Source organism: Callithrix jacchus, chromosome 2 (genome assembly GCF_049354715.1).
Source record: "Callithrix jacchus isolate 240 chromosome 2, calJac240_pri, whole genome shotgun sequence".
Taxonomy (NCBI): Eukaryota; Metazoa; Chordata; class Mammalia; order Primates; family Cebidae; genus Callithrix; species Callithrix jacchus.
Window position 1 is genome coordinate 156,874,725 of NC_133503.1, and position 13,610 is coordinate 156,888,334.

Sequence of the window (13,610 nt, forward strand, 5' to 3'; positions counted from 1 at the left end):
TTATGCTTGAAGAAGTAGGTAAAGAAGTAATTATCTGCATGCAGACTATGAAGAATTGTAGTATGGCATATGTGTATGTGTATAGTGGTTACTTACTGAGTACCAGCTTGGTTGGGAGACCTCCACCCAGGCCATGCTGAAGATAACGAGAGGCAGACACCCAGATGAACAACAGAGTGGATCTATCTGGGAAGCCAATAGTGGGAGAGCTGCAGGGGCTGACCGTATTCTAGGCTGAAAGCCCCAAGGAGATTCTCATTCAGCTATTTATTTTCTCTTAACAGGTGAGTCTTACTAATAAACAGGTGTTCTGTATTTACTCAACTCAAAAATACACCAAGTAGGCAGCTGTTAGCCACCTACCACTAATTACAAACTAAAAGGTATTCTCCACAAGGAGCCACAGGGGCAGGGTAAACTTAATGTTTCTCAACAGTTACTCGGACAGGAGAAGGAGGCGAGTGGGTAATTTTCTTCCTTACTGTCAACTTCAAAGCAAGGGAATGTATTTGATGACCATGACCCTTTCTTTACTAGATAAAAATTTAAAAATATAATATACTTTTTAAAAGTACAGGGTACTATATTCTTTATGATTTTAAACATGTAATTTCTGGTACTGGTGTGATGGCTATTTTAAAATTATTTCTTGTGGTTTTCAAATTACCTACATGTGTATATAGCCCCCTTTTACTATAAATGTTTTCCTGATTTAAAAATTAATATTCACCTATTTTTAAGCAATAAAAATAATATTGCTTTTATGAAGAATAAATAGACATCATCTTCAGTCTTCTTAATTGATGATCACTTCTGTTTGGTGAATATTACACTTGACATCTGCCAATGAGAATCACATTTTTATAATTAAAGTAAACAAAGGTAAGGAAGCAAATGTTGTGCTATTCTCTGGATGTACAAGTAATAAATCTTGATGTATATCATTTATTTTCCAGTGAATATATCCAGATTCTTCCTTAGTGACTCCACCATATTCTGTTCCTGGAAAGGGGTGAAGAGAGAGAATAACTACTTTATAGTAAGAGAGAAAAGACAGGGCAGTGAAAACATGCTCTGCTAAATCTTAGGTAGATGACTTAACAGATAATCTCTGCATAATTCAGTCTGTTTCTTCTGTAAAAATATCCCCTCACTCAGCAGGCAGCCTAGTTCGAAGATGAAATTTTAAATAAGGAAGCCATGAGTTATTTCCACTAAAACTTCTTCCTGTATTTTCTTCTAGCCCTAATATATTAAATAATTTTATTTCTTTAAACTATAAATTAAATAAAGAAGATAACTTTTTAAATTTCTTGATTTTTTTTTGGTCTCACCTATGTGTACAATCTATGATTATACTGCAGATTATTTATTATTAAAACATCTCATTAGAAGAAGATATATGGCGTTATAGATCCGTGGTTTTTGTCTCAGGTTTGCAAAAAAGTAATCACATTGTGAAATCTTGTACAGGAAGCACCACAGACAGACTTAATTTGCTTTTTGTTTTTTTTCTTTTAGAGCATTAAAGTGAAAACCTAACAAAGAGCTAAAATAAAAGTTTGTAGCTTCAGAAGAAGTCATATTAATTTTGGAAAAAAGGTATGCACTTAAAAATCACAGCAGTCACATTCTTCTTTGAAAAAGTCATTTTTTAATTTAACATATAAGACAGGATGCTCATTTACCTTGACGTAAAATACACAGCTGATGCACCAGATAAGATAGAATTATACAAAAATACCAACGCTATGACCTTAAATCAGTGTACAGGATATGCCATACATAGGACATTCAATGCGATTTTTTACTCACTCAGCTATTTCTAATTATATCAGATTAAATGACTGTTACCTGATTTCTTTAAAAAATGGGTTTAAAGAAAGCATATAATAAATTACTAAAGTCAACAAAGGTTATACTTCTTTGTTCTTGAATGCAATCAAAATATTTTCTTCTAATGAGTTTATCCAATAAAAGTCTTGTAGAAATGCACATTCCCTTAAGTTATTCATTTTAGTGAGTTTATTCCAAGGCAAATAACAAATGAGCATTGAAATGTAACTTTATGTTAGATCAGGCAGAACAGTTTATTGGAGTGATGGGTGTTTCAGGGCAGTAGTTCTTGTATGAAGTATTTTTCTTGCTAACAAAATGAATACAATTCTTTACACTGTCCATTAACAATTTTACAGTCTCACAGTAGTAATACACAGTTTACCATTCTCCTTACAGGCCAATGTTTCCTAATAAGGAATGCAGAGCATCTCTTGCATCTTGAGTAACAGCAGGTGGTATCAGAAATAAAACAGTGAATGTTGAGTTCTCCTATGTAAAATGGCTCTAGAGTGAAGAAGGTCTGAGATGGAGGTGCATTAAGTGATTGGACCCAAAGTGTGTTAAATTCCAGGAAATTAGCCTTCATTAATCTACAGATAAGAATGTACTTTTGCTCTTATTTAATCAATAATTTACTTATTCAAAATACATTTGTTAGTATTGTGGGCAGGGTATACTGGGTCTGAGTGCACTCAAAATGATGTGAGGATTAAGGATGTAGTCATAAAAGAGAAATAGATTCATTATCTCCCACTCCCTCATCCCTAGTTTTTCCCTGTCTCTCAAAGTGCAAAACGCTGCAGCAGCATGACAGAAAGATTGTCACTTGGCATGAGACCTAAGTGTTGTGGCCTCCTTCTGCTCAGCTACTCTGTGGAGGAAAGGGACAATTATGTTGGCTCACTGCTTCCCACTAATCTCTCTCCACCTCTTAAAAAACAACAGTGAGGACAAATAATGCAATGGAGGGATTTTTCAAGAGCACAACTGGCTTTCACTGTGGTGTCATTTGGAAGATTTATTTTCACCAAAAATTTGTCCCCAATCTAAAGGCATAGATCAAACTGAAATAAAACCATTAAACATTGGATCTCAGTCGATTGCAAAAGAGTTCCTACAATTCCATGCTTTGTCTTTTTTCATAAAGATATGACCTGAAATATGTAAAAGCCAAATGTAATCGTAGTTATGAATGTCTCTTGTCCCTAGTTTATTGCCAAGATTTCCATGGTGTGTCAGATAATTAAAGGATCTCTGAGTGTCTGCTCCCCAACAAAGACAACATGCCACCACCTGAGGCCCTGCTATGGGCACAAGGCAGAGAATGGCCTTGCTGAGGAAGCCCCAGATCAAAACAAAACGTCCCCAGTGTGCAGCTGAGAAGAGAAACCAACCGGAAGGCAGAAGGAAGAGAGATCCTGCAAAATGTCTCTAGCTCCTACTGCCAAGTCTTATGGCACTGAAATTCTGCAGCCTGTGGGAGGAGGAAAATGCTAGGAAGTCTTGTATAAAGTTTTAAATTCAGTAGCTACTGGGGAAAGCTTTTGCTATAAGTAAAGTAGAGAAAGGAAAAAACTGATCTCAAAGCAAGGAGTCCAAAGTTAGGAGTCATGAGTCGTCCTTGCATATATATTGGTATGGTAAAAGTTCAACAAGAAGCATTCCTGGGTGCCTGATGTAAGGTGTGGATCTTAGGGCATAAGAACAGTAGTGGATTCAAGGTTTAAGCTTAGGCCCTTTATAATGGGAAAAGAATCCATTCCCATTAATTAGGAACTGGACTTCCCAGGTGCCAGATGTTGTAGGGGACAACAGGGCTGGGGCTTAAGAGACTCCAGATGCTACTTCACATTTTCCTTAAGGTTAATGATTAAAGGCTGTTACTTGAATTTCTAAATTTAAGATTAGATTTTAACGTGAGGATCAAAGGTGCTGATTTGTTTATCAGATTACAATGTTACAGTTTAACCCTATTTTTCTTATTCTACCTAAGATTGTTGTACAACAGTGCTTCCGTTTAGAAACAGCAGTATCTAGCCTTTTGTAATGTGCCTTGGGTTTCCTTTCACTGCAGTTAACAGAATTAACACCTGGTGGTGGTTTCAGAATTTCTGGGTGAGAGTGGTTGAGAATTAGCAGTCTGATTGGAAGCCCGGAGGACCCACCTTAAAGCTGTTTGCATTTAAAAGCCTGCTGTTTATAATTAAACTGTACATACTGGTTATAAAATACAGCACCCACTTGAGGACTTTTAAGGCCCTACTTTTCATTTTTGAGATGATTTCCATGGGTGAGGTTGGCGATCACAGGGTGTTTGGAGGGCCATTGAAGCACTAAATCCTGCTAGCTTCCCAGGCACAGTTGCTGACAGTGTCCCGTAACAGTTTGTAAATGTCTTAAAGATGCTCCAGCTTGGAAGTATGGTCTGCTCTGTCCCTCCTCCATTATACTATGTGAACCCTGTATCGCACCGCTGCAGAAGCAAACGCTGAAATCCTGTAGAAATGATTGAGTTACTGAGGCTGGTACTCTGAGCAAATGCTTTAACAGATTTTTCTCCAGTAGTCTTGAAAGTCTCCCCTGGGGGAGAAAACTGGCAAAGGGGGCCTGAGAGATGTTGGAAAAAATGAAGAGTACATCGGATGCTATTTCAAAAACTGATTTGTCAGAAGCCACTTTATTTGAACAATACGATGACTGCACCTGGCACCCGAGACAGGCTCTGGGCCTGTTTCTCAATAATGTGCAAGACAGTCAATTCACATGGAGTAGATGACAGCGTGTTGGACAAAGACATTCCACCGTGGGAAGGCACACTCCATGGAGCCAGTGGGGCCACCACTCATAGTGTGCCAGCTGTAGCCTTGGAGAGAACATGGGCAGGGCTTCCGGAGCCTCTACTGTACCCCAGCTTTACTCCACTGATCACCGACACCGCCACTTTTTCTTTTGGTGCAAATATTTCCATTTTCCAATTGAGCCTAGATTTTGATTTTATAAAAGGAAAAGAGAATATCTATAGATGTAAATATCTGCATGTGAGTGTATGTGTGTGTGTATATATATATATGTATATATGCATTATACATAAATTATTATGGTTGCAGAAGCATCAAACTTTGTAAAAACTCTACTACAAGCCGCTTTTCAAGCACACTTACAACAGAAAACATTCAGAGACTAATTTGCCCATGAATCTAGTGCTTAGAGAAAAATAGTTTGACACATTAGATCAATGAAGTTGAAACTGAATCATAGAAGTTAAAAATATTTACAAAGTATCACCTTTTGTAATGTGTCTCGCAGGACTATAGATTCCTTGGGAATATGAGACAATTTTTTTGTGGCTGCTATGTAGGTCTGATTTTCACTGTGGATCACCCTTTATATTTTCCTGCTTTCAACTCCTTCCTTCTCTTGCAAGTTCATAACATTTTATTAATATCAAAGAAAGGTTATAATTTTGGAAATCAAAATTAAAGAATGGGTGCTGTGTAGCATTATGTCTACTGGGCTTGATATAATCAGCACTTTTGGCGTAATTTAAAATATGATTATACTGCGTGTCATTGGATAAGTATATAGACACAACATGTTCTCTATCGATTTTTTTCTATCATCAATCTATCTATCAATTTATCTATCATCTATCATGTAATCTAAGTGGTGCGCTGAAGTCAGCTCATACTGGTTGCTAAGAGCTGACAGATACATTTCCAGAAATTCTGCAAGCTAATTAGGGTCACTTTGGTAGTTTGAAAATGGAGAGAGAATATTTAGACCATAGAAACTGGCAAATAATACAAATCAGAGACTGTTTTTTGTTTTTCCCTCCTGGAGAGTGTGATAATTTACCAACTTGTAAATAATTTACCAACATACCATCGTAGTTTGGTCAGAAAAGAGACTGAGTACATGGTTCAGTTTGCAATGGAAGCAATAATCATTTATTTAGAACATCAGTTAGAGAAAAAGAAAGTTTTTGGCAATTTAGCCAATAAGTTTGTAAATAGTCTTAAATGTCACCTGTTTTTCTAATTAAATGTTTTAAAAGGTAATGATAGAGTCTAGTATATTTCTTAATCATTAAGATTTGTACAAAGCTATTTTGAAATATGCCATTTCAAACATACCATTTGTACAAAGCTATTTTGAAACATCTGTTGACTTATTTTTTTAATCAAATGCTTTGTTTTTTAGATAACTGCAGAACTATAAGTTAAACCTAAATATTAGCAGAAATGAAATGATATGAAAAGTGAATTAATCAAACTTGTCTTGCATATATAGCTTTTGTGTTTATTTTCTGTTAACTCTGTTATTTGGGTTATAGAGGTACTTTGTATTCAATTTATGTGTGTACATGTGTCTGCATATGCATACACACACACACACACAAACCTCAACTAGTTATAATATTAGAGAAATGGGATTTCTAGTTTATGAAATATTTTACTTAATAACTAGGAATGACTTATGTTAAAAATTGTGCCAGGCTTATAAGTGCCTATTTGATCTGGCCAACAACACTTCCTCTCTTTTCTAAAAATTTCAAAATGCCCTGCTTTTTATTTTTTCCCTTTCAGTTAACAATGTATTTGGTTTAAAAGTACACACTCATGGTTCAGCAAATGGGCTTTGTCTAGCAGTCGCAGACGCAGAGTATGAATTTCAATGGATCTGTTAGCTTTACTTCTAAGATCTTGCTGAGATCAGAGCAGGGCTTCTAGGCAGGCTGAGCACTGGAGGTGTGCAACATGGTAACTCTGAATAAGAGAAGCCCTGAGTTTTATTGGGCAAAGAAAGAAGAAGTGGAAAGTATGATTTCTGAACCTGGAGATAGCAAAAATGAAGGAAATTCCAAAGCACATATTTCTGAATAATGACAGGCCAGCAAGAGGATACCAAATCTCTAGAAAGATAGATTCTTTCTTCCAGCTACTGATGGCTTTGGCATCCCACAGTCACATCCCTTTGGCCTTCGTGATCTTAGATGCAGATGTGGAGAGTCCAGAGGTAGGCTGACTCTGAGTCTTCAGCTAATTCTTTGAAAATTAGTTTGAAAAAAAAATTAAATTATGTCATTTAATTTCTATGTGGATTTGTTCCTTTGTGAGCAACGCAGAGCCCGGGAGTTTCTGGATAAATACAGGTTCTGTTCTCGTTACAGGTGCTGGTAAATCAGGTGGAGAAATGGAGTTGTTGCAGAAATGTGAGCAAACCTTACAGCAGTAGTTCACACATGCAGCTACTATACATTCATTCATTGCTGTTTTCCTAAGAAACAGAGCAACCTAGGAGCTTGTGCTACAGTAGATTCCAATGAACCATAATGACTACTTCAAGAACAAAGAAGTACATACAAAGGTGTGATATCTTTCTGTTGGTTTGAGCTTTCAAATCTGAAATTCTTTAAAATACATTTCTGGGATTCTAATTAAATATTGATGCACCATATTTAAAAAGCAGTGACTTCTTGGTAAAATGTAATACTGAAATGGAATGCTGTCTTTTCATAAAAATAAGAAATGTGATTGGAAATTAAATACCCTTTACAAAATTAAAAATAAACACACTCTCACAGCTTGGGGGTTTGAATGAACCCTGTACCAAGGAGTTGAGACAACTCCTTCTTTGGGTCACATACTGAAACCCTTAGCATTCCAACGCTTCTCAGCAAAGATAATTTCAGCATTTCAGTGGCATCTTTCTCTGCTGCCATGTTTCATTCAGAAGCTATTTTAGCATATCCCCCATACTTTTCATGGCTTTTCATGACAAGTCACTGTGATGCCACACAAAACTGCTTTAAGTGTTTTTTCAGTATAAAAGAGATTTGCATTTAAAGCTCAATATCAAAATTAAGCATGTTTTGTAAAAGCTTAATTTAACCCATTCAGCATACTTGTTTTTAAATTAGTCTATCCTGATTTTCTATCCTAGATAAAATTTCAGCTCAATACAGTGCTTTCCAATCACCTTGAGGGGAAAAAAAGACTCTTCAGGTATAAAACCCAATACAAAGATGCTATCTGTATTCTTTGTGACTTAATTTTCAGTCCATATTGCATATGGATTCTACCAAAGGAAAATTTTCTCATTTGAACTAGGGGAAATTATCTTTTTCAGCTAATTCCTTTCTTGGCATTTACAAGCACTGACTGACATGCTGAACATGAATATCCACCAGGAATCAAGGGGAAAAGCTTCATTTATATTGTTTTGAAAGTAAATGCTTTATAATTATAAAAATCTTTTTATGTATTTTTTAAATACTTTGGATGGTGATTTAATACATAAACAAACATATTTGTACAGGTTTTTTAAAAAGCACTTTGTAATTTTACTTACTCAACAAAAATGAGTAATTATTTAAAATATTTTTATCATGTTATAAAATATGTCTTTTTGGTATTGTTTTTGGATAATGCATGACTTGTCATTTTCCAAGTAATTACTCCCTGATGGATTACATAGTTATGCAACTATGTCATGAATTATATATTTCTTGTCACATATTTGAGGCAAACCTGAGGATAGATCGTCAAATAATTCTTATTATTTTCTTTTGAAAAGTATTTCATTTCTCCATTTTCTTTTTCAGTGGTCTTTTGAAGAATCCAATCTGTTGAGAAAATAGAAAAAATAACACATTACCTGTTTTAATTTAGGTAATGAATATTAATCCTTTTGGATAGAATTAAATTTAATAATATATTGACAATGCTGGGCATGAAACTAATTAAGAAATATTTTCTCATTGACCTATTAATATTCAAGTCAAAATATGACATTTATTAAATTTCTGTTTTTTTTTTTTTTTTTTTTTTTTTAGATGGAATCTTGCTCTGTTGCCAGGCTGAAGTGCAGTGGCACAATCTCAGCTCACTGCAACCTCTGCCTCCCTGGTTCAAGTAATTCTTTTGCCTCAGCTTCCCAAGTACCTGGGCCTACAGGCATGTACCACCATGACCAACTAATTTTTGTATTTTTAGTAGAGGTAGGGTTTCACCATGTTGGCCCGAATGGTCTTGACCTTATGATCTGCCCACCTCAGCCTCCCAAAGTACTGAGATTACAGATGTGAGCCACCGTGCCCGGCCGCTGTTTCATTTATAACATTTTCATTGGTTAAATATATCATGATCTCTAGTAAAATATAGTATACACATTGAATTAAAAGTTTCTGGGAACATATTTTGGGAGACAAACAAACTGCTATTAGCTAGCATTGTCTCTACTTTGTCATCATCTTTTTTTTTTCAGGGATGTGGCAGAGAAATTTCCATCAAATGATCGATGACTTTAAGTTGAGGTCATTAGAGATGGCAGGGAATCTGACAGGTATATATCATGGCTAGGGCATTAGGGAGATTTCTGAGTTGTCTGTATTAATTTAAAATGCATCAGGACGTCTGCTTATATAGATTTGATATGAAAAGCCTCTTGAAAACACACTATATCATTTGGAAATAAAAACTAAAGTCATTGACCATAAGAAAAATTTCACATTGTGGTGAATGGTGAGTGGTATTTCATTATGCTTTGCAATTTAGGACATCATAAAAAGTTGTAAGTGCTGCAATCATTTCCTGTTCTATAGAATACCAAAACTAAGTATGGGGAACAGAAGGGATCTTTACAATTATGTAACCTAAAATGCTTATTTTAAAAAAAAGAAAATTAAGGGTCATAGATGAGTGATTTTTCAAATTTGTATATATTTTTAAATTTGAGAGAGGGCCATAATAGATCAAGCAAAGGCAATGAGTTAATTCTTTGAAAGTGTGGTATCTCTATATCTTTTTAATAATGAAATTATGGCCAATTATCCCAAGAAACTATATATTTATAAAATAATTATTAAACAGTTGAGGACTTAGAGGGGATAAACCCTCAAAAATGTGCACTTTTAGGTTAGAAACTTTTTATTCAGGGTTTATGTCTTCTTTCTTGCCATCATCTAGTTGGTGGTAGACAAGTGAACGGTGGTAACAGAACAAATACACATGAAAACAATAATAAGTTTGTCTTCCCCAAATGCCAGCTCTCCTACATGTCTCAGGCTTGTTTTATGTGAGCCAACTGTAAACGTCTCAGAGTCACAAACCATTCAGCTTAAGCTTTAGGATTAATATATAAATCATCAGTTGAGGAACTTCAGGCATCACTATGACATCAAGTTAGGAGAGAGGAATGTTCTGAGTCTCTCCTGGCTCCACGTGGGCTGATGTCATTCCACTCTATTGGATATGCTGGCCTGGCTGGGCATCTCACCCAGCATGTAGTACCATATTTCAGGACAAGTTTCTTTACCCATTTACACCTATGTCTCCTACAAGACTCCTCCCATCAATCATGAAGTGTATTGAGCAGGTACTAACACTTTGTCAAGCTTTAATTTTTGCCATGTGTATGATGAAGACAAAGATATAAAGACCATGTCTTTTGAAATTGAATCTCTGCTCTAAGAGAAATTTTTGGTCTGCCTCTTACACAAAGACTCAGACTTGGGAGTTCCAATGAACCTCCAAAGTGGTGGGATTCAGGAGCGGAAGGAAGAAGGGATAGTCCTGAGGTGTCTCATTCAGATCTAGTTAGTATATAAAAAATGTCTGGGAATAAGAGTAGCCCTTCTGAGCCCACTGCAACTGAACTCATGCTTCAGGGAGCTTCCAACGGAACTTTAAAGTAGGGGCAAGTGGGATTAGCTTTCTTAATATAATTGAACTACTGAAAGTCTGAATCCAACCAGGGACCCTCATTCTAAAACCAAAGACAGTATTTTGTGTTTCAGAGAGTTCATGACCCTCTTGAACAAAATCCAACTCCTGGTGCTTCAGAGTAAAGAGCCCAGCCCTACAGCCTGCAGCAGTGGTATATACTGGAAAAAGAATGAGCTCTGTAGATCACTGCTTGAATCTAGTCATTTACTAGCTAGTAATCGTGGGAGAGTTACTTTACCTCCCTTCGCTTTAATGTCCTCAGGTGTAAAATGTAGATAAAATGCTTGGTCAAAAAGATTGTCGCGAGGACACCAGAGTGAATGGAAGCAAGAGAGAACACATAGTGATAATAGTGGTTTTGGCACAGTTCAGATCCTTACTCTGAATCTTCCTATGTGTCTTTGGGAAATTTACTTAATTTTATGTTCCTCATTTACAAGAGGAGTTTAATAAGACCTCGTAAGGTTGATATGGGTATTAAGTGGGAATGCTTAAAGCAGAAGTGTTGAAAACAGTTCCCGGCACATAGTAAGCATTCAATAAGAGCTAGTTTCTTTTCTTCTACGTTGGAATCACAGTTCTGATTGCTGGGCCTCCCAATGAAGTGGCAGAACTATTTCTACCGGGTAAGACAGCCCAAAGTTTTTGTCAAATGACCTGCTTTGGGGCCTACAGTAATAATAACCTAAGAAGCTGTCCAAATGTATCAACACATCATTATCTGGAAGAAACAATGCGTTTATTTTTATATTTATGCTTTTTTAGACTAGTGACTGAAAAATAGTTGATTGAAATCTCTATGTCTGAAACAGAGAAACAAGGCTAGAAAGAACCTATCCAAATATCAGCTCTGGCTTTCCTCTTCTCTTGTCCGTGATGTCCTAGAACCATATGGGTAAGTGCAGTGCTCAGAATAGAGGACTATGCTGAAAAAAAATCAACAGTAACACTCTCCATTAGAGGTGCATATAAATGAAGCAATCGCTTCCTATATTTCAAGTACAATGTTGACACCAGTAAGCCAGGCCTTGGGTACCACAGTGTGGCAAAGCTGGGAATTACAGAGAGAACACATTCCTTATAAAGTAGAAGGAAGAGCTGGACAATGGATATAATGGAGAATTTTGTGTTGGGAACTTTGCTGAAGAAATGCCATGGATTCTATTTACTGAATTGAATGCCACTGACCTACATCTGACTTTGTTCGCTGTCTCCTCTGAGAGTAAGCCCCTCAAAAGAAGAAATGAGCCACAGGAGAGTAAGAAAGGATAGGAACAGTTGGTATTTCAGTGGGAGAGAAACTTGCTATTTAAACTATCTGATTAAATAATTATGTTGCTCAGGTAATAGAACACTTAATATGTAGCCACAATGTATATTTTTGACATAGTTTAACTATTTAACAAAATAATAGATAAGAGATAGAGGGATATTATGTTAGAATAAATGCCTATTTGATATTCAATCGAAAAAACATTCAATTTAACTTTGTATGAGATGGTATTCTCTATTCAGCTTATCCTAAAAGCTGTTATCTCAGTTCTGCTTAATGTGAAAATTATACAGCTGCTAAGAGTTTTTAAAATCATCCCATTTCAGCCTAAGCAAAACATCTACATAAATATCCAGAGTTACTTAACACAAAATGGTGGTTACTCACTTTTACCATAGAATTTGAAATAGGAGTCTGTGAAACTTCAAGATCTCCCCTAGATCAGCTGATCCCTTATCCTCCACTCAGGCACACAATTTATTATATAAAATATGCCATGTCTGTTTAGACATTAAAGAATTTTATTATATTTAAGACACATAGAGATGTGTGATTAAAACAAGGCTAATTTTAACCATGAATCTACTGCTTATATCCTTAAATTGACATAGGAATTCATTCTTTTCTTTTTCTATGAAAGACAGTTTTCATTGTTCTCTGTTTATAAAAGAAATACATACATATTGTAAAATTTTAATTGTTACAGACATATGAAACTCCCCTATCATCCTAAACTCTAGAAATATGCTTTTGTGATTTTGGAATATGCCTAACCCAAAATAAGTTTTTTTTTCTTTATAAAAATTGGGTCAAGTTGTGTGTGGTGTTTGAAATATGAATTTTTCTTTTTCTTAGTCATCATTTCAACATTTGTTTCATTGCTGCAGTAATACTATATTACATAGTCTGAATATATTATAGTTTATTTCTCCAGTTTGCTGTTGATGATTGAAGTAGAAAGTCAAACGAATGTTGGTGCTTACCTTCCACAGTGCTAAAATGAGCAGCATTAACAGCAATAATCCAGCAAAAGCACTCAGCAGGATGACCCATAATGGCACTCTGCCTGGTAGCCCATCTTTGGAAATTTGAATAGCAAGCTAAAAATCATTAAACAAGATTGTTAACATAATAAACACCTATTAGGACTCCTGGAACTGAGTTCTTGTAGGCTACAGTTCTATACCAGTGCATTCATCTCGTTACTATATACAGAGAAAACATTAAGTTTATATTAGAAAATGCCCTTTATCTAGTTTAAATCTCTGTGTCAAATTTATTACTACCAAAAGGTATTTATAATCTTATCCTTCAGAAATTTACACATAAAGAGTTAAATGTCAATGAATCACAATGCTGAAGGGTAGGAGTGAATTTCTGTTTAACTCAGGGAGAACCAAAATATTATGTGTGTTAAAGATTAATTAGTAGACTACCATATTATCATAACAGCATTAGTTTAGGCTGGAATGTTGCAGTTCGTTGTCATAAAAACCTGCGGAGGTCCTCTTATTTTATTTCTAGTGTGCTTCATTTTTTTGTTTATAAATTGAAAGTGTAATTATCGTACAATAAATGCATAAATCTCAAGCCTACGGATAAGTGAATGTTTGCATATATATTCACTCCCAATGTGCTCTTCATTATATCACAATGTCTCTTCTATTTGACGTATCACTGGTCCACATCTATAAATCAGGCATTAAGTGATTTATAGCAAACCTGTAAAATGGACCACTTTTAGTGTTCCAACTACTTGACCTCTCCCAGGG

The 13,610-nt window shown here is 35.6% G+C and overlaps 1 protein-coding gene across 3 annotated transcripts in view; it reads right to left on the bottom strand.

The window, feature by feature from the left end:
* Window positions 1–1,637: 1,637 nt before the first annotated feature.
* ITGA1 (integrin subunit alpha 1) overlaps window positions 1,638–13,610 on the bottom strand; it is a 168,095-nt gene continuing 156,122 nt past the window's right edge. The window contains exons 28-30 of one of the 3 annotated variants that reach the window (XR_004739932.3): window positions 12,822–12,938; window positions 8,370–8,464; window positions 1,638–4,820 (exon numbers count right to left, since the gene is read on the bottom strand). Coding sequence is in view for 1 of the 3 variants with exons in the window: in XM_035291595.3 (XP_035147486.2) it covers window positions 8,420–8,464; window positions 12,822–12,938 (162 nt within the window). In the remaining 2 variants the exon portion in view is untranslated. Of the gene's footprint in view, window positions 8,465–12,821; window positions 12,939–13,610 lie in introns of all 3 variants that reach the window. The other 2 variants (XR_013532315.1, XM_035291595.3) reach the window with 2 other exon arrangements.